Source organism: Chlorocebus sabaeus, chromosome 14 (assembly GCF_047675955.1).
Source record: "Chlorocebus sabaeus isolate Y175 chromosome 14, mChlSab1.0.hap1, whole genome shotgun sequence".
NCBI lineage: Eukaryota > Metazoa > Chordata > Mammalia > Primates > Cercopithecidae > Chlorocebus > Chlorocebus sabaeus.
In genome coordinates, this window is record NC_132917.1 from 92,991,756 (window position 1) to 93,012,543 (window position 20,788).

Genomic DNA, 20,788 nt, shown 5'->3' on the forward strand with positions numbered 1-20,788 from the left:
CTGGACTGGCCACCACCTTGTTCCCTGGGTCAGTCCTTCCCAAGTTTTCAATAGCACATGCCGCCCGAGTAGACATTCCCAAGCTGGGCTGCACCATGCGGCTCTCTGGTGTGGAGGTCAGGGAAGAAGGAAAAACGGCTATGCAGGAGGCTACGGGGAGATAAGAGACAAGCACAAGGTGCATCTGGAATGGGCTGGTACATCCAAGGGCAAGACTCAGGACCATGGGAAAGGTCACTAGGCTTGCTGGCCGCCTGGCAAGTGGGACCGTCTGCCCTGCACCGTGGTCCTCCAGGCAGTCTGTCCTCTACATCTCAAGAAAGGGAAGTCTGCCCGGCAGGGCTGGGGGCTCTGATCTTTGTAAGAGTTGGGTTGGCCTTCCCAAAACATCGGGGCAAGTAGCAGTGAGCGTAACAGGTGTCTTCCCCGGACAGAGATGACACACGCACAGTCTACTGTTCTGCCTGTGGCTGGCAGTCATTCTGACTGATTTGGGCCCAAAATGCATCAGCACTTCAACATTTTCAATATATTTTCTGCTTCTGGCATTTGCAAGAACAAATCAAGTGGTACTGTTAACAGCAGTATTACTTAGGGAACATATGAAAAATGCAGATGTCTTGGGACTCATCTATAAAGGTCCTGACTTGGTAGGTCTTTTGAGACCTCAGAATCTGTCTTTTATGAGCTTCCTGGGTGACTCAGGAGCACTTGAATGTTTGAGATCACGGCACAAGCCACGATGCGGCAGAACCCTCTTTTCCATTGAGGGGGTCCCGCTGCAGCGATGGAGATGCAGAGGCATAACTAAACACCCAAGGTCAAGAAGGAAGCTGGCGGACATCCCCAGGAGCCTCTAGGAAGGTATTCGTGGCCAGTCGCTAGGATGGAGATGGACTGTGGGGAGGGCTTTGGGTCTCCACTTTTGTCAAGTAACTACTTGTTCCTTTGCTTGAGTCACTTCTTAAGACTATGTTCCTGGGCCTCCAGTGTTTTGTTATGTATCTGCCTAAAAAGGCCTTTCTGCTATCTTCTCTGATGAACTCATCTTTTGGTTTTAATCACACGATGTGCATTGTGGTATGTCGCCATTGAGGACAGAATATTTGGATAATACCTGAGCAAGCAAGAAAAAACAGCACACACATAAGTAAGATGTGCTTTCACTTGCAGCACCGCTTGGGGGCGCGTGGGCAGGTGCAGCCCTTCTGCCAGGGGGCAGGCAGTGCTCAGTTCAAAGCGAGCCGGAAGCCAGTAGGCCCCTCCAGCCACAGATACACAACCCAGAGACAGTATCGGGGGATAAGAAGGCCTTGTCGGCATTGTTTGTGGTGGCCAGGAGTTAACTGCAATCAGGTGTCCATGGCAGGGGGTGGACAGATCAGATGCGGGGGTGCACCCCAGAGAGGACGAGGCAGCTATCAGAAGCACCGGAGCGACTGCACGTGGCAATGCAGATGGGTCCTTAAAATGCTGAGGAGACCAAAAAGGAAACCAACCGGGATCTGTAACTCAATCTGTAAGTTAAAAATACTGACACCCAAAGCAATAAAAATGAAATATCTGTGTGTACCCACTTCCCCTTCCATGGCTTATCACCCAGGAGGTGCTTAACCTGGCTTGAGATCTTTCAGAGTCAAGTAAGTAAATACCAGATACTGGCATTTCCGCTGTTTTGTTTGCATGTTACATGACTTGTATTTCCTGGCTGGTTCCTAGGTGGGTCTAAGAGCTGGTCATCAACCTTTGAACCATCATCACTCTTTCCAGAGGTTAGGAAAGAGAAGCCTAAATTGTAAATGTGGTTCTGGTTGCCCTCAGCTTCTCATGGCAATCCATCCTCATCTTTAGGGATGGCATGCTTTCTGGAGTCCTTCTATATTTTCAAGTAATTTAAGCATCCAAAGTCCTCTGTTGGCCAAGTGCGGTGGATCACACCTGTAATCCCAGCACTTTGGGAGGCCAAGGCAGGCGGATCACTTGAGGCCAGGAGTTCGAGACCAGTCTGGCCAACATGGTGAAATCCCTTTTCTACTAAAAATACAAAAGTTAGCTGAACGTGGTGGTGGGCACCTGTAGTCCCAGCTACTCAGAAGTCTGAGGCAGGAGAATCACTGGAACCTGGGAGGCAGAGGTTGCAGTGAGCTGAGATTACGCCACTGCACTCCACCCTGGGCAACAGAGTGAGACTCTGTCTCAAACAAAAACAAAAACAAAAACAAAGTCCTCTCTTTACTCTGCTCTTCGCAATCTTCTTGTTTATATAATGTCCGTGTTGCTCCTTCAACTCTTTGGCTAGAACCATGGACATTCTGCCTCAGCAGATGTCCCACGAACCTTGCTCTGAAAATGACTGGTGACTGGTAGCCAAGATTTTTTTGACCATGGGTTTTTGAAAAGCCAACAGATTTTTTGTGCCAAGGCTGATTTTCCTCTATATCAAAAAAGTGCTGTTTTTAAACCTAGCACAGAGAGAAGCTTTTTCATGCCTCCCCCTCACAGTGGACTCTCCTGGAGCCTGTTGATACCAAGTCCCAGTGCAGACAGAAAGGACACCTGAGGAGTGTCTTCAGCTCCAGAGGATACCAGCAGCCTCACAGAAAGACTGCAGGCCCAGAATGGAGCAGCCACAGGAGCATCGTCCTTCAGTGCCTTCCTCTGGTCCCTTCCCCAACCCATGGACAGCTTCTTGCCCTCACATTGATAAGAACCAGTCACTGGTGTCCAAAGCAGAGAGTGGTGTGAAGGAGCGCAGACTCTGGGGTCAGAGTGTCCAAGTGTGAAGCATCTTAATAGTGCCCCCCACCCCCAGCTGTGTAACCTTGGGCAAGTTCTTTAACCTCTGTGTGCCTCAGTTTCGCCATATGCCAAACAAGACTACATTATTATGAAGATATAGTGAGCTCATATAGATAGATACCAGCGCCAACCCGGCATGGAGGTGAGTGATCGGGTACATTGGCTGCTGTTCGATGGTTGAGGAATGACTAAAGAACCAAGCAGAAAATATTCCAAGCAATGGCCCTTTCTATGCAGCAAACCCTTGCTATGCTGTGATGGGTCCAGCGCAGTGGGATGGGAAGGAGAGACGGTACCTCTACAGCGGGGCTGCTCCCCTGTCCAGGTGCCGTTGGGAAGACACACCACGCTGCTGGGCCCGACCAGCCGGAACCCAGGGTTGCAGGCAAAATGGACTTCGTGATCCACTAAGTACTTGCTTCCAAACTTTCTGCCATCTGCGGGGGCGTTCAGAGCCGGGCAGGAAACTGTAAGGAGAGATGGAAGGATTACACGCTCCTTGTCCTGGACCACTGCCCCTAGACATTACTGAGTTACAGGACTTCCCATCCTGAGGTGCCCTCTGTTGCATGCCTGCTGCAGGCTGTGCACCGTGCTGGTCACTCTGCATGCTGCGTCTCATCAAGTCCTCAAAGCTCTCTTGGGGATGAGTGGTACGATGGCTGCTTAGCAAAAGGTGACGAGACTGGGGCTCAGAGACACTAAGTGCTGTGTGCAAGGCCTGGAGGCATGGGAAGCCCGCCCTGCAAGGATCTGCCTCATCACTGCCGCCTACTCACTCTGATTTTCTGGAGCTCCAAGCTCACTGGGTTTCTTTAGGTCTCCTGAAGAGGCCGGGCTCAGCCCCAGCTCCAGGCCTGGGATTTTGCTCTTCTCTCTGCCTGGAATGTTCTTTCCTCAGAGCTTCCACAACTGGCTCCTTCTCACTCTCCAGGTCTCCACTCATATGCCACCACCTCCCGGCGTGTTCCCTGGCCACCGTGCCTAACCCAGACCTCCCCAGACACCCAGGCGCTCACTCTGCTCTCTTCTCAGTATTTGTAGCCATCCACATTTTCTTATTGACTTCTTTCTTTCTAGATGTGTTGTCAGTCCACTCCCTCAGAATACATCTGGCCTGTGTTCCTGTGTATCCCCAGCACCAGCCCACTGCCTGGCACATAGTGAATGCTCGATAAGTCATTCTTGAACAAATGAATGAATGGAGCCTTATTTATTGCATCTTTACTATATGCCAGGCACTATAGTAGGCACTTGGGCTATATCCATGAACAAAATAGACAAAACCCAACCCTCAGGAAGCCCGCCTTCTAGCAGGGGAGATAATAAGCAATGGTGGAGTGTGGGGCCGTGTAGACAATGAAAGCAGGGAATGGTTGGAGATGCCAGAGACAGGCCATCATTTTCAATACAGTGGTCAGGGCAGGCCTCACCAGAACGAGTTGAAGGTGAAGGCATAGCCAGGCAGATGTCTGGGGAGGGTGGAGGGACGACAGCTGGTCAAACATCCTGAGGTCGGGGTGTGCCTGGCAGGTCTGAGGAATGTCAAGGAGCCAACAGGGCTGGAGTAGAGTGGACGAGGTGGAAAGTAGTTAGACATGAGTCAGGCAACAGGAACAAGACGGCTCAGAGTGACACGGGGCATTGGAAAGAAAACAGAAAGGCCATGCAACTTGTTCTCTGTGTGAGATCGGGCCACTGGAGGTTTGAGCCCAGGCACGAAGCAGCCTGACTCCCAGCAGCACTCCTGCTGCGGTTTGACCATGAAGTGCCCAAACAAGAGGAAGGGGAGGGAAGCTGAGGCCAGGGTAGCAGCTGGGCGTGAAGGGCATGGTTTGAATCCTGGCTGCTCTGTGAAGATTTCCCGAAGGACTGACGTGGCTGGAGAGAGACGGGGTGAAGCTAGCCTGTTCCTCTTCTTTTTGCAACAGAGCATCATGCATGGGTGAAAAGCAAATGCCCAATGTGAGGATGGCTTGGATTTGGATTCAGTTCAGATGGAAATTCAGAGCCACTTCTAAAATGCATTTAAGGTAAATTCCAAGTGTCATTTGCCATGTTCCTATTTTAAACAGACAAAAACAGAACTGTTGCTTCAGCTGTGCAGGTCAAAGCAAGTGACAGAGTCACTGAGCATCCCCCATGAGGATGCACTGATCAGGGGTGTCCTGGACCTGAGGCCACTAAGGAGCGTGATGGACCTCCCTGTCTGGGAGGGCAGCTGGCAGGATGCTGTAGCTCTGCCTGAAATCCCACCTGGGCCGGACACAACCTGTGATCCTTCAAGGAGCAGCCATGGCAGCCTGAGCTAGGGAGGAGGGAGGTGCCGGACCCTCCGAGGGTGCTCGGTGGCCTTTGGTGATTGGGGAATATCTGCCCATTGCTGCATCGCTTTCCTTGAGTAAAGCTCCAAGTTGGTCCCCAGTGGTAATAACCTTGTGAGAAGGAAGAGAGTGAGAGCTCATGTCCCAGGACTCGGCTGCTCCCAGGGTGCTGCCTCAGCCTCTGAAATAAATTACTTTATAGTTTGTTTGTTTTTTATTTAAAAAAAAAACAACTAGTACTTTATTGTGTTAAAGGGTTTTAAAATGCATTGGGGGAAAATAGTAGGGTCTCTTTGGGGATGAAAAATCTTTAAAAACCTCAACAAAGGAAAACTACCTACAACTCACAAATACATCATACCTGAATAGATTGAACAGTATCCAGCACTTAGTAGATGCTCAATAAATGTGAATGGAGTGGATGAATGGATACAAATTAATTAAAAATCAATTTGTAGTCACATCCCAAACAGGAGCCGAAGGCCCTTCTCCAGTGACAGGAGGAGAACGTGTCCTTTGGTTCATTCTGTTCATGAGAAGCACATCCTACTGAGTGTGCAGAGCCACAGTGAAGCTCCCTGCGCCTTCCCAGGTTAAGTTAGCATGTAAGGAGTGGGATCCACAGGTAAGCAGTCTCAGCAACGTGGGAACATGAATCTGCTGAGGCTGCTCTGGAAGAGCCCTGAAGTGGATGGGTTGTGACGATGCACCCAGGAAAGAAAAACTAGGAAAATAGGAGGGAGATACTTCATATGGAAGCCAGAATGGAAGAACAAGAATTCTCCAGAACTAGAAATTATTCTTCCTGACTCGGAGCAAATTCCCTTACAAACAAACAAACAAAGGCAAAAGAGGCCTGGCACAGAGCACCTGCCTGTCATCCCAGCACTTTGGGAAGCTGAGGCTGGAGGATCACTTGAGCCTGGGAGTTCAAGACCAGCTTGAGCAACATAATGAGACCCCATCTTTACAAAAATTTTTAAAATCAGGTGCAGTGGTGTGCACCTGTAGTCCTAGCTACTTAGGAGGCTGAGGTGAGAGGATCACTTGAGCCTGGGAGGCTGCAGTGAACTAGGATCACTCCACTGCTCTCCAGCCTGGGCGACTCCGGAGCGAGACCTTGTCTCTCTTTCGAAAAGCAATAAAGTAATTTTCCCACTATGTGCCATTTGATCTGGGCAGGTGTCTGGCTTTCCTCCAGGTGCAGGCCCAACCCCCACCCCACCCTGAAAAGGGATCGTGACAGCTGCCTATGCTCTGCAGGATCAGCCTCTGCACACATAAAGTACCTATCACGGTGTCCCCCACACACTTAGAGATACGATACATGATGGCAATTTTTTAAAAAGAGAATTTGCCACTTTAAAAAATGTTGTACATTTCAGAGATGAAAGACCCTGACTCTTGGGAAGGAGGATGAATAATATAATAATAGCTGCCTTTCCATTTGTCTAGTGGGCACGGGCCTCTCACATGGGCAGGGGAATTGTATGACATTCCCTGTGGGCTCCACTGAAACTCCCAGGGACCGCAGGCAGCTCTGACCCCATGAAAACAAGGAAGGCTTTGTGGAGTCAAGCCTTGAGCAAGAAAAAAAAAAAAAAATCGCTAGATCAGGGACCTCTGACCGCTAGCTTACTTGTCTTGCTTGGCCTCAGTTTCCCCATCTGGAGCAGGAAGGAAAGATACCCTGCCTGCCCCGTGGAGTTGGGGTGTGTGGAGCCCCAGGGAGGGCTTGGGCCTCACAGTGCCTTGGAAAGTGTAAGGCTTGGCTGGTGGTTATTTCTGCAGCTGTGGCGCCAAGGAAAACAGGAACGGACTCTGTACCGTTGAGAGCTGGATTTGCCACCATCATCTCCGAGAAGGTAGGAAATCCAACGCCTTCCCCAGGAAACTTCAACTCACTCAACAAAGACAGCCCTTGATAAATGTGTCTGCAGTGAGTAAATGGTGTCAGATATTCCACAAGCTCCTGACTTCAAACAAACATGATGGCTGCCCCCTGCCCCCCAGCACCCTAAGAGACCGGAGGAAAACCAGCCGCCCATCTCTGGGCCTTGGCGGTGTGACAGCTGTTAAGGTACAAGCAGGAAAAAGTGCCCCTGTGTCTGTCAGAGTCCTGCCCTCATGGGAGGGAATCTGGGGTGCCTGCTGTAGCCTCACCAGACAAGTGGAGCTTGTCCTCAGCGGCCCTTCCCTCCCAACCGCCCTGGTACTGACGGGGACTCCCTGGAGGGTGCACTTTCACGCCTGAAGCACTGGAGCCAACCTTGTTCATGGACTGGAACCAGTGTATCGCACTGGTGCAGGCCAGGGATGTGTGTGTGTGCACGCACAGAGGGTGTGGAGGAGGTCGGTGCTTTCCACTCAACTCTGCTATGAACTTAAAAACTGCTCTAAAAAAGTATATAAAAGTCAAATCAAAAATGAAAACAAAACCAAAACTGGATCCAACTTGTGGATGGGGAAGGAAAAAGCAGTGTCTTGATCTAAAAGTGGCGCCTCGCAACAGTTTGGTCAGTACGACGACATGATAGTTGTTAAGGCCAGAATGAAAAGGCTTAAGAGGAAAAGGGGTGACATGCAGGCTGAGGGAGAAGAAAGAGGGCAGCTGCCTTTCCAATGTACTCACCCTACCCCCACTGCCACCAACCAGGGTTAAAAATGGGCCACAGATTGGCCAGGCGCAGTGGCTCACGCCTGTAATCCCAGCACTTTGGGAGGCTGAGGCAGGCGGATCACGAGGTCAAGAGATCAAGACCATTCTGGCTAACACAGTGAAACCCTGTCTCTACTAAAAATACAAAAAAATTAGCCAGGCATGGTGGCGGGCGCCTGTAGTCCCAGCTACTCGGGAGGCTGAGGCAGGAGAATGGCGTGAACCCGGGAGGCGGAGCTTGCAGTGAGCGGAGATCGGGCCACTGCACTCCAGCCTGGGCGACATAGTGAGACTCAGAAAAAAAAAAAAAAGTTGGGGGGCCACAGATGGAAGATGGAAGGTGAGGGGGGAAAGGTGAGGCGTGGCGCAGGGGCCTGCGGCTGGCAGCATCTCCAGCCGAGCGCTTGAGTGCTGCCCTGCCACCCCAGCAGTGCTGACTTGGACACCCACCTGGAGGGGCATCTGGGGCCACCCTGCTCACAGAGTTCTGCAGCGCGGCCAGCCGGCTCTTCATGTGGCGGATGCCCTCGGCGAAGCGTGTCTCCTGGCCTTTCAGCAGCTGCTGCAGCTGGCGGATGGCCGAGAGGAGCTGCTGTTTGCTGAGACAGTTCTGCGGAGAGAAGACATCGCCACCACCACCCATTGAGACTGACTCAGTCTCACATGCTCGTCTGAGCTTCCGAAATCACCAAAGCCACAGGGTCCAAACCGCGTTTGAGGCTCACTAAACACAACGTGAAAGTGACCTGCCGCTGGACAGCCCCAAGCACATGTATGGTAGCCCCAGTTCACCCCTTGACAAAAACAAAATGCAGGCAGGACGGATGACTAAATGACTGGGTGGATGAACAGTTATTTGACCCCGAAGAGCCTTATAATCACTACTCTGCCACTCTGAGAGACTCTAATTCTTCCCTCTAAGTTAATGCTCTGAAACCCCTGGGCCTTGGCAAACATTTTCTTTCTGTCACTCTTAGACATTTCTAAAAGCAAAGGGCCAATAATACATGTAAAACAGGCAAAACAGGAATGCCCAGTGGTTCCTATTCTTTAAAGACATATAACAGGGAAAATAGGAAAAACAACTGGCTAAAGTTAAAGAGACATTCAATAAAAGTCAATGTTGAGTTCTGATGATTTTTTTAAGTCATAGAAAGGCAGAAAATGGAGGATCATGCTTATCATGATAAAGGCTACCTAACTTAAAGCAGCACCCAGTATCATACGTTTTGTTTGCTTGTTTAGTTCTGGAGGCTAAAATTCCAAGATCAATGCATCGGCAGTGTTAGTTTCTAGTGAGGTCTTCTTCTGGATGGCAGATGGCCACTCTCCTGAGGTGCCAGCATTCTACTTAATGCTAAAATTCTCAAGGTTTCCTGGCTGGGTGCAGTGGCTCATGCCTGTAATCCCAGCACTTTGGGTGGTCAAGATGGGTGGACTGCTTGAGGCCAGAAGTTCGAGACCTACCTGTGCAATATAGTGAGACCTCATCTTTACAAAAAATTTAAAAATTCAGCCACGTGCGGTGGTTCATGCCTGTAATCCTAGCACTTTGGGAGGCTGAGCCGAGCGGATCATGTGAGGTCAGAAGTTCGACACCAGCCTGGCCAACATGGTGAAACCCAGACTCAAGTAAAAATATTTCAAAAAGTAGCCGGGCATGGTGGCAGGTGTCTGTAATCCCAGGTACTTGGGAGGCTGAGGCAGCAGAATCGCTTGAACCTGGGAGGCAGAGGTTGCAGTGAGCCGAGATGGCACCATTACACTCCAGCCTGGGCAACAGAGCAAGACTCTGTCTCAAAACAATACATAAAATAAAATAAAATAATTAAAAACAAAAAAACTAGCCAAGCCCGGTGGTATAGGCCTGTAGTGCCAACTACTTGGAAGGCTGAGGTAGGAGGATTGCCTGAGCCTGGGAGGGAGGTTGCAGTGAGCTGTAATCACATCACTGCACTCCAGCCTGGATAACAGTGAGACCCTATCTCGAAAACAACAACAACAACAAAACCAAACTAAATATTTCCCATCTCAATTGCCTTTAAGAATCAGGACAGGCTGGGTGCAGTGGCTCATACCTCTAATCCTGGCACTTTGGGATCACTTACATCCAGGAGTTCAAGACCACCCTGGGCAACAGACTGAGAGCCTGTCTCTACAAAAAATAAAAAATTAATTGGGCATGGTGGTGCACGCCTGTAGGCGGGAAGATCACTTGAGCCTGGGAGGTTGAGGCTGCAGTGAGTCATGATTGCACCACTGCACTCAGCTTTGGTGACAGAGTGAGACCCTGCCTCAAAAAAAAGTAATTGCCTAATTAAGAAAAAGAGCCAGAACATGAAAAGTAGTAAAGGAGGGGTGAATCAAGTGGGGAGAGATGGGACCTCGGCCTTGTGGAGCAAGGAGGTCTCTACGGAGGCCATTCACATTCACTGGGGGCTGTGTGTTGTAACAGCACAGCCTGGACTCTGCTGCCTGCAAAGGAGACAGGAGACACATCAAGACAATGATGATGGTTATCTTTAGGGATAGGCTTATGGATTATGTTTTAATTTAATTTGTTTTGTTTGTTTGTTTGTTTTTGAGATGGAGTCTCGCTCTGTCACCAGGCTGGAGGGCAGTGGCACAATCTCAACTCACTACAACTTCCACCTCTGGGGTTCAAGCGATTCTCATGCCTCAGCTTCCCTAGTAGCTGAGATTACAGGTGCCCGCCGCCATGCCCCACTAATTTTTGTATTTTTAGTGGAGATGGGGTTTCGCCATGTTGTCCAGGCTGGTCTCAAACTCCTGACCTCAGGTGATCTGCCTGCCTCAGCCTCTCAAAGTGCCAGGATTACAGGCGTGAGCCATCACGCCCAGCCTTAATTTTATTTTTTATACTTTTCTTTTTTTCTACTGAGTATCGGTTTTATAATTAAAAAAAAAAGAAAAACTGTCTAAAAGACATTGGGGCAGTAAAGCGGCAGGGAGGCGTGTGGCCCCCACAGCTGAGGTGGCTTCCAGCCTCACCAGCGAAGCACCACAACCACAACCACCACCACCATCTCGATGGGAACGGAGCCACTGCCGCTCTCCCAGGGAGACTGCCAGGCCTCTGCACCGTGGAGATTTCACCAAACAGATGACTCACTGGCCAGACTGAATGGATGCTTTTGACAAAGTTGAATCCCCAGTTGCCCCTGGAACTCGTTAATCCTGGGGGCTTCTGGGCCCCCACCATACCCAGGGCCTGAGGAGGCACAGCCCCAAACGCAATTGCTCGGAAGAGAAGTTTGGTTTGTTTTCCTTCCTCTCCCCCATTGTGGTTCCGCCCACGGAGGTCCTGGGGCACTCCGGAGCGACCTCCTGCAATCCCGTACCTGTCCAGCACCGTGCAGCCCTCCCACCCAAACCTGATTTCCCACACCCACGTTCCCTTCCTTAAAAAGGGGGGGCTCTGCTTTTATAGATGACTTCATGGCTTACATGTCAATTACATTTGTGTACAGTCTACAAAGAGCTTCTTTGCTGTAGGAAAGAATAGTTCAGCTACTGGCTGCAGCAACCCTGCGGAGAAATGGGGCTTGTCTCCATTTCATAGAGAAAGATATGGAGGCCGAAAGGCAAACACCTTGCCCCAAATCATGGGGCTTAGTAGCAGTAGAGCCAGGCGGGGAACTCTGACTCCCACCTAGCCCCACCAGCCACCCCAGTGGACTGCCTCCTTTGTTCTCACAGGCTCCTGTGTGGTGAATGATCTTAACGATGAATTTGCTCTAGGGATGGATAGGACTGAGCCCAAATGCCCTACAGTAGATTTCTAACTCCTGGGCAAAGTTCGGGTTGGCGCCTGGGCAGTGGGGGCAGGAAGCGTGAAGGGAAGGTGGAGGAGACGCCCTTGCCCACATCCAGCCGGCATGAGCTGACCAGACCCTGACAGCTGAAAGAGGGCTCTCGGAGCCGCAGCTGCCCCGGGTACATGGAGGGCTCAGTTTTGAAGCCGGGAGAAATCTGTGCCAAAGGCTGTGCTGGGAAGGCCAAGCATACTGCCAGGAACTGGGGTGATGGCCTGGGGCTCCAGGAAGTAAAGGAAGCAGGCGAGTGTGTGTGGAGGGACAGGGGCTTGTTTCCACTGGGTCGCTGGGCAGCCAAGTATTTCTAACCCCAGTGCTGCTGGCTCCAGGCACAACTGCCCTCTGCTTCCAGTGACGCTTCCTGCTCCGTGGGCAACAGGCGCCAGCTGCTTTCTCCCCGGTGCACGCTGGAGGTGAGATATGCCCAGCTTGCCAGCTGCCACTGAAAAACCTTAAACCTCTTCAAGACCAAGCAAACCAAGGCCGCATCTCCATCTCAGGCCGGGAGGGAGACCGAAAGGCTGCAGGCTGACTTGCCGAGGGAATGTCAGGAGGCTCTGGCCCATCCCAGCCTCTCTGGAGTGAGGCTAATGAAACAGAGCGTGGTACGAGGGAAGCTCCTTGCTGCTCTCGGCAAGCCAGCATGCCGGCGCTGGGGCCAGGGAGCCTGAGAAGCAGAGAGTATCCGTGCCTTTGACATGAGGTTTGAGGGTCTGAGCTGCAGCTGCTCCTAACAGGAAAGATCCTGGATGCCATGCTCATCTGTCCCCTGATTTGGCACAGGCACAGGCATCACCGAGCTCCTTTGCAAAGCTAGATGATGAAGCTGGAATCCTTACATACCAAGACAAGCACCCATGAGAGACCCGCATATGGGGACAAATGAGGTCACGTGAGGGGCCTGAGACCCCAGTGCCTCATTTTTCCAAGCTGAGAAAGCTTTATCATTTTGCTTGATCATAAAAAGAAAGCATCATATCTGCAAAACAATTCAAAATGCAGAAAAATGCATTCAAACAAAGAACAAGTCCCACAACCAGAGACAACCGCTGTTAACTTTTTGTTAGGTTTCAAGTCTCGGGTTAGACACAGGTGTTCCCTTGCACAGATGTCATCACGCAGCCCCACAGGATGCAGGTTCTGTCAGCTCTTTCCCCTCACCACTGACTGTGGCATCATTTTCACGTTAACGAGCAGAGCAACCTGTCTGTCTCTGCGTCTCAATTCTACTTCTGTTCCTCAATGCGCTCTTTTCAGTCTGGGCAGGGGCCTCCTTGTCCACAGCCACAGTTGTCTGCCATTCCCCTCCCAAACCCACCACCCTCCCCTGCTCTGAGCCATGCATAGAAGCAGGCCATTTCCTTCCATGCACACGTGGCCTTTGCCAAGGACAGGCCAAGGGTGCTGTGAGGGGCTGTGGGACGGACAGGAAGCCGGCCGGACGCTCAGGGGCTATCCACCTGCTGTTCAGTGAAGGCCTGGATTTTGGGCGGGGCTTTCCCATCTCAGGGTTCCAGGTTCCAACTGTGAAAGGAGCCCCAGGCTCTGCACAGCCCTCCAGAACTGACCTCCCGCTCACCAAGATGGGATTGGGTGAAGGTCAGATCCAGATAGGGTGGCAAGGGGAGGTCCCTGCACCCCAGGAAGGACAGAGCATGTTCCAGAGGCCATCCCCTTGAAGCTGAGGAAGCTGCCATGTCTGGGCCCTCACTTTCCCAGGCCTCTTCCCGGGCTCTTGAGGGGCCCCTGTTTTAAATCTTTTTCTTAGAGCGATCCCCTCAAATAGTGTAAATTTTCATCCCTTCAAAACCGGTCATGGCCCAGCTTATGCCACCGACAATAAATAATGACAAATAGTTTCCATTTCTTTGAGTTAATAACTTCTTGGAAATGCAACCAAGAGGAGACATTCAGTGAAACTCTTCCATCTTTGAAAAGGAGAAAAATATCACGGTTTACCGTTTTCGTTATGAAACTCTTTAAAGGGATGAGTACTTCATCTAACTTGAGACCAATGGCAATGTTTGCAGAGAACCAGTTAGAGAAGGAACAACAGATGTCACCCCAACCAGGTTTTTCCAAGGTGGAGTAGAGGCGGCATGGATGGTTCTGGAAGACGCAGGCCAGTGCTGAGAGCTGGGCGAGGGGAGGAGCTGGTTTTAAGGCTCTTGGGAGCAACAAGGCCCATGGAACGCTCCATCCACCCCTGCCCTTCTGTGGGAATTCTTGTCCATCTCCCTTCCAGCCCCTTCTCTCACAATGTTTACTCCAGCAGGTCCATGGAAGATTCCTGAGACCCCGAGATTTCCTTCCTCTGACAACCAACCAGCACTTCCAGGACTGCTGGGCCTCCCGAGACATTTCATACCCCCAGACCCCACCTCCTGGTCCAGGGGTGCACACAGCCAAAAATGGGTGTGTGTCCCCCGGCTTACCCAGTCCCCTGCCGGCAGGCCTGACCCCTCCCATCCCATCCAGACCCCCACGCTGTTTGGGTTCACCCAGAACCTGCTCTGAAGGCACCAGAGGGCACGGAGGAGCTTCAGGGGTGTGTATGAGAACATGGGGACTGGTCCTTGGGGCTTCTGTTCTCCTGTAACCTGGCTCTATGGTCTTCCTCACAGTGACAGTCTTGGTACTGTGACATCTTTTGAGAGCCTCTTTGGTGACAATAGAGCTCCGAGACCTCCAATGGCCACGGATGACCCCTAGACTTGGAGGGGCCGTCTCCCATGCTGGTTTCTCCCAAGCCACAGCTATGCGTCATGTCAGCATTTTGCTAATGGGAACACAGATGTTTTGATGCCTTAGGTCTCTGAAAGGACCGAGCAACTTGCCAAATGTGTGCCTGCTGGCCAAGGCTCGGAGCCTTCCGCGTCTGAGTCATGTCGAATTCGTGGATGTGCTTTCTCCAGAACTTATTTTTATTTTTCAACCGAGCCAGAGGCGGGTTATAAATCCTCGACTACTCTTCGTGCCAGGGACCTCTGCTCAGCACCCACATATACGAGGAAAGAAAGTGGGCGCTTCTGGGGGAAGTGAGAGAATTTCACTTGGGGAGTTGCCCGAGGCCTTTGGATTAGTCAGAACTCTTTACAGAAACAGAAGCAGTAAGAAAGAGATATATATTATATATACACACACACACACACACACGTATACATATGTAATATTGTAATATATAACATACTTATTAATATATGGAAAGAGAAAGAGAGATTTTAAGGGATTATCACGCAGTTGTGGGGGCTGGCAAGTCCAATTTTAAGGAATTTTAAGGAACCGTCACACAGTTGTAGGGGCTGGCAAGTCCAACCTCCGCAGGGCAGGAGCAGGCTGGAGACCCAGGGCCAGTTGCAGGTGATGCTACAGCTCAAGGTCAAAGGCAGAAGGCAGTGTGGAGGCAGAACTCCCTCCTGGGGGGACCTCAGTCTTTTGCATGAGGGCCACCCACATTAGGAGGCGAATCTGCTTTTCTCAAAGGCTGCTGATTTAAATGCTAGTCGTATCTAAACAATCGCTTCCCAGCAACATCTGGACTGGTGTTTGAGCAAATATCTGAAAACCATGTCTTAACTAAATTGACACATAACATTAACCACCCCAACCCTCCAGCTGGAGCCTCCCTTTGGGGCTCTGTACCCCAGGTTGCGCAGGGTACTTTGAGTTTGAACCCTGCTGGCTGCCTGTAATTCTACGTTTACACTCCATGTCCCATTCCAGTCTGGTTTTTAAAACAGCCACGGGAGCGATGACAACAACAGCGGGTGCCAAGAGCCGGCACTGTGACCACACTTCACACAGGAACCCGTGATAGCCCAGGACATGGCACCATTACAACACCCACTTGACAGGGGCAGAAGCCACATAAGTCTCTGAGCCACGGTGGCCTATCCAGGATTTAAAACCCAGCGTGCCTTCTCCAGCCCCTGTTGTGACAAGATGGCTGGACTCACCTTAGAGAGGGGTGCACAGAGAACCTTCGTGAGTCCTGCCTCGTTCATCCTCTCACTTCACAGCACCCCCTCGAAAGCCTTGGTGCCCACCTTTGGTCACCCTCCCAGTCACCGCTGCCCTGGCCCCTTGGCATTCTTGAGGACAGAAAACAAATTGTAGACAACTTGGAATCGTTGACACTGAGAATAGGATCTGAGTGTATACTAGATTCTCATCTGAATGAGGAAACGAGTGAATGAGTGAATGAGGAGTGAAGGAATGGCATAAGTATGAGCCAAAGACAATCTCTTGTTCATCTCACCACCCAAACCTATTTTCCCCATTTCACCTGCTTGCTACCCAGCTAACCTTTGTCCAGATGCCGCCTGCACCTGTGGACTGGGTTGTGCCTTTCACAGCCTCGGTATTATCTTCAGCAGGTCTCTGAGGCCCCCAGTGCCCAAGCCAAGCGAGGAGCTTGGGGTCCACACACATGGCGTCCAGAAGCTGCAATCCCCTCCTAGGTACGCAGGCCTGGAACATGAGCCTTCTCCTCACATCTCACAACCTGACCGCCTCCTACCAGCAAAAATGGTGGCACATTTTGTCTATTTCCTTTTGGGATTTAACACAATATGAATATAGAAGGGAGATAAAGTTTAGCAGATAAGAAGGAATCAAAGAAGGCAGCAATGAAAAACTAATACATTCTGTCAGTTCCATGGTGAGGAGTTTCCCTTTATTCTCAGGGGTGAGGAGACTTTTTGTGGGGTGTAGGCAGGGGCGTGATGCAGTCCGGCCTCTGACCTCTGTCTTTGGGAAATACAGATTTTACGAAAGCAAGTGAGGATGCAGGGAGGGGAGGTGGGACAGGACCGCTGTGGTACAGGAGAGGATAATTACTGTTGCACCATTGCCAGCCCACTCAGAAACCCTTGGGATTTTCCCCTAGAGAGAGTAGGAAAATCGGAAAACACACCCTACTTTTTATTTAGCCTTCATCACCATCCAGGTTAGTTACTTCAAGAATAAAGACTCCAAGGCCCAGGACCCTGACAATGTGCCCAGGCACACCACCGTCATTTGATCCTTCCCTTCCCATTTGCCCACACTGCCAGCGGGATCCAGGCCCTCTCACCGCGAACCTCCCCAAGCTATACCCACCTCGGGGCCTTAGCACTGGCTGGGTCCTCTGCCCAGGGAATCTGCCCCCAGGTCCTCTAGAGTTGAGTCCCCTAGAGGTGAATCCTCTAGATTTGTCTTTCCATTTCAACTTAGAAGTCCTCTCCTTAGACAGCCCCTGCCTGCTTGCTTAACCTGGAGTAGCCTCGTGGCCACCCTCCAATGCAGCACCCTGCTTAGGCAATTGCTGGTCCTCTGATACTTTTCCAATTTGTCTGGTTTTTCTCTTCCTGCTTGGTGAGCTAAGTGGCAGTGGGGACTGTGCCAGCTGCATCTTTCTCTCTCCTGTCACGTATTGAGCATTTGTGATGGACCTGGTCTTTGAATATGATTCATTTCCTTCAACTATGATCCCATGAGATGGGAATGTCTATTATCTCCACTGTTCAGAGGAAGAAACTGATTCACAAGGGGCAGGAACTTGGCCCACATCAGTCAACCAGGAAGGATCTGAGCCAAGACCGAGCTAGGCCTGGGAATCTTCACCACCTGCTACGCTGCCTCAGGCCCTGCTGTCTCCCAGAACAGCATCTTTCCTGTGCTAGCCTCTCAGGACATAGTTGTGGGATGACCACATTATCTTACTAGTTAGATTCTTTTGGTCATGCAATCAGAGAAAAGGCCTAAATTGCAGGAGCACTGAAGTGATACTGACCCATTCAGGTGATACTAACATGTTTGTATGTTTTTACACTGCAGTCTGATTCTTCTCTGTACGCATTTTTTTTTTTTCTTCTACTACTGCAGAGACCCCTCTCTTGGAGCTCAGTGGTCCTCTCTCTCTGTTCAAATCAGCCCAGGATTCATCTGATGCTCTCAGCTCCCCGAGGGCGGGTAAGGCTTTCTGGGCAATGCAACCAGTTGCTGGTCTTGCTCTCTGACCCCAGCCCCTCCTGCAGAGATGGGATAAGCATGGGGAAGGGCTGCTTCAGGGCTCACAGCACCCTCCCCTTCCATCTAAGGTCCAGAGGCAACTGATCTCCAGCAGGGGGGGAAATGTCTCAGACAGTGGCCAACCAGATGGCAAAAGCAGCGCCAAGGGTGGCTGGGGACTTTCCAGTTCCCTCCCAGTCACCACCAACATCCCCCATGCCTCCGGTCTTTGATTCGAAAAACTGTCATGTCTCAATCTTAGTACTTAGGAACCCAGCCCCATGCTGAGTTCCTTGGGTCTCACTTCCCATCGAGGCTGCCTCCTTTGAGAGATTCTGGTGCCCAGAGAGGAACATGTTTTCCTATGTACAGGAGGGGAGATGGTTATTTCCTTGAGATACACATTTTACTTACTTGAGTTACAAATTGTTCTTGAGACTTGTACAAATGGATGGGGTTTGGGTCCAGTCAAATTATGGGTGCTTATTTTTTCTTTAACAAAAATGTGTGTCATGTCCTTATTTTAGGTTTCAGGCAGTTACTGAAGAGCATGGGAAGTCCTGGCAGGGAGTTTGAAAGGATAAAGAAAGTTCAACCCACCCCGGGAGTCTTCCCTGGAGCCCCAGGGCTGCACAAACCTTTTCCCCTATGGATCAGGGGAGAGTGGCCGGCACAGTTAGGCCTTTGTCAACAGCTGTGCCCAAACAATGGACACTACTCCTGGCACAGCTGGCTGAGAGGCAGGTCTGAGCCAGCATATGGAGGGAGGGCTGGTACCTAAAAGGAAGGCAAGCAGCTTCAAAGGCATCTGGCTTGACCTACCTGGAATCAAGTCTAGTGCCAAATAGGATTCCCCAGGGTGAGCAGACCTGGGAGGACATCTGTTCCTGATTGAAAGACTCCAGGCTAGCCCAAGAAACCACTGAACTGGCTGGCCATGTTTGCTTTCCCAGTGAGCCATGGTGTGGACCCGGCCCTTTACACTCACTGCCCAATGCCCCCAGGGCCAGAAATGACCCCAAGAGAGCAAGGGGGCTTCTATTCTCCTCTGCAATCAGGGCTGCCCTTGACAGGACATAGATCACATTCTTGAATGTGCCAGGGAGAAGTGGAGGCTGCTAGAGAAAGCAGAAGATGCCAGGGGATCTTCTTGCTCCCCATCACCACCATGCCCTGATTCCACCCATTTGTCTAAACACAGGTGCCTGTGGGAGTAAGTCTCTGGGTCACTATGATGGAGGATTTGCAAAAATCACCCCAGATCTTCCTCCCTGTGCCAACACCATATCCAAGAAGACTGCTCTCTTCTCTCGATTTCAAAAGTTGTACTTGAAATCGAAAAGGAAGTCTGTTTTCCCATCTTTCATATCTGGGCTGGACTTGTCGCTTGCTTTGGCCAACAGGATGCAGTGGAAGTCATGCTCCAGTTCCAAGGCTGGATCTCAAGAAGTCTGCGAGCTTCTGCTCAGTCTTGGTGCTCTACGACCACCATCACCACCACCACAACCACCATGAGAAAAGCCCCAGCTAGCCTCCTGGAGGATGAGAGGCCTCATGGAGCAGAGCCTGCATGCACCAGATGAGCTGCCCTAGACCAACCAGCCCCAGCTAGCTTGGCAGCTGACCACAGACAAACAAGCAAGGCCAGTCCAGATGAGCTGAGTCTGGCCCTGACTAGCACAGCAGACCAGCTGAGCTCAACTCAAATTGCTACCCCGGCCTGCCAACTTCAGATCCAGAGCTGCTTTCTTAAAATCAAAGCAGGATCACTGTCTGTTTTGTTCCCAGTGCCTGGGCCATTGTAGGCACCAAATACCTGTTTTATGAAATACCTCATTTTAGACAGAGGTATTTATTTCCAATCAATAGATCTGAATGATTCACAAGCCCCTGCTGTTATAGCTCATCTTCATGTATTAGTATTAAAATCTCTGTTTCAGGAGGGTTAGTGAACACTCCTGGTGCTAGGACGAGGGCAGATACTCCTGTCAATCATGGTGTCCTTTCATGCCAAGCTCTAGAGTGACCGATGAGCCATCTCAACCTGGACTCGAGGCAGTCCCAGGCAATCGATCCGAATCGGCAGCTAAATTGACACTGATGGGGCGACTTCCCAGGCCACCCTAGGCCGGGAAGGAGCAAGCTTTTGTTTTCGTTTTTCCACCCTTCAGTTCATTTTTATTTTCTCAGACCAAGAAATAAGTCTTAAGTCCTGTTCCAGCGCGAGGTCTTGGTTTTCTCTGGGAAGTCAGCGGGGAGGAGAGCTGGCGGGCAGTGAGTCGGAGACAGCGCGGATCAGCTTTCCTCCTCTCACTTCCTCCTCTGGCCTTGCTCCCAACTGTAGGATTCAGCCGCCACTTTCTTGGCCACAGAAGACCCCCCACCTACAACCTGGGATCATGATGCTACTGTTGGCTGCTTTAAAGTTTCCATGTAGAAAAACCGTGATATCTACGGTAGGCAAGTGATTTGACAAGCCCAGCAATAATGAGTTAAAAATCATTTTCCTAAGGATGTGTTCAAAAAAATAAGGGAGTAAGCCAAAGAAAGAGGAAGACATGTGATCTCAAAAATGTAGACTCCAGCTAAGGATAGCAGAGAGACTCTCTCCCAAAGCCCCTGTGTAGCCGCAGGGCCACGAGCCCAGGGAGGGCAGCAGCAAGGCGGGAGTTGAATGCAGTGAGGCCTGGGGAGTCTGAGCTCCAGGGACAAGAAGCCCTGGCAGAACACTGACTGGGAAAGAGATCCTGGAAACAATTGTGCTTGTGTAGACGGCAGACTGAGGCAAAAGGGAATAAACTCTAGGAAAATTAAAAAGTTACACAAGAAAGGAAATTAATCATAGGGAACTCTTTGGCCCTGTAGTGGATTGTGGAACAAAGCACTCATCTGTCATTATAGGAAATCAATTGCGTAGAAATGCGGAGTGGTCCCTAGGGTATTTAGAAGTAGGTGCCTCAAGAGAGAGGTGCTATGGACCAGTTTCTTGAAAGATACAAACTACCAAAACTCACCCCAGGGAAGAAAAATTGCTAACCTAAATTGCTCTGTATCTAAGAAATTGAATTCATAGTTAAAACTTTCCAGAAGTCTCCAGGCCCACATGGTTTCATTGGTAAATTCTACTAGACATTGGTGCCAGAATAACTGGCACCAATTCTACACCATGTCTTCCAGAA

At 50.6% G+C, this 20,788-nt stretch overlaps 1 protein-coding gene across 3 annotated transcripts in view; it reads right to left on the minus strand.

Moving 5' to 3' along the window:
- The window catches only part of FBLN7 (fibulin 7), a 48,262-nt gene that overhangs the window by 19,909 nt on the left and 7,565 nt on the right, over nt 1-20,788 (minus strand). For 2 of the 3 annotated variants that reach the window (XM_008008385.3, XM_073023157.1), the window contains exons 2-3: nt 8,233-8,392; nt 3,096-3,266 (exon numbers count right to left, since the gene is read on the minus strand). In XM_008008385.3, coding sequence (XP_008006576.2) covers nt 3,096-3,266; nt 8,233-8,392 — 331 coding nt within the window. The remainder of the gene's footprint in view (nt 1-3,095; nt 3,267-8,232; nt 8,393-20,788) is intronic. The other variant, XM_008008386.3, reaches the window with a different exon arrangement.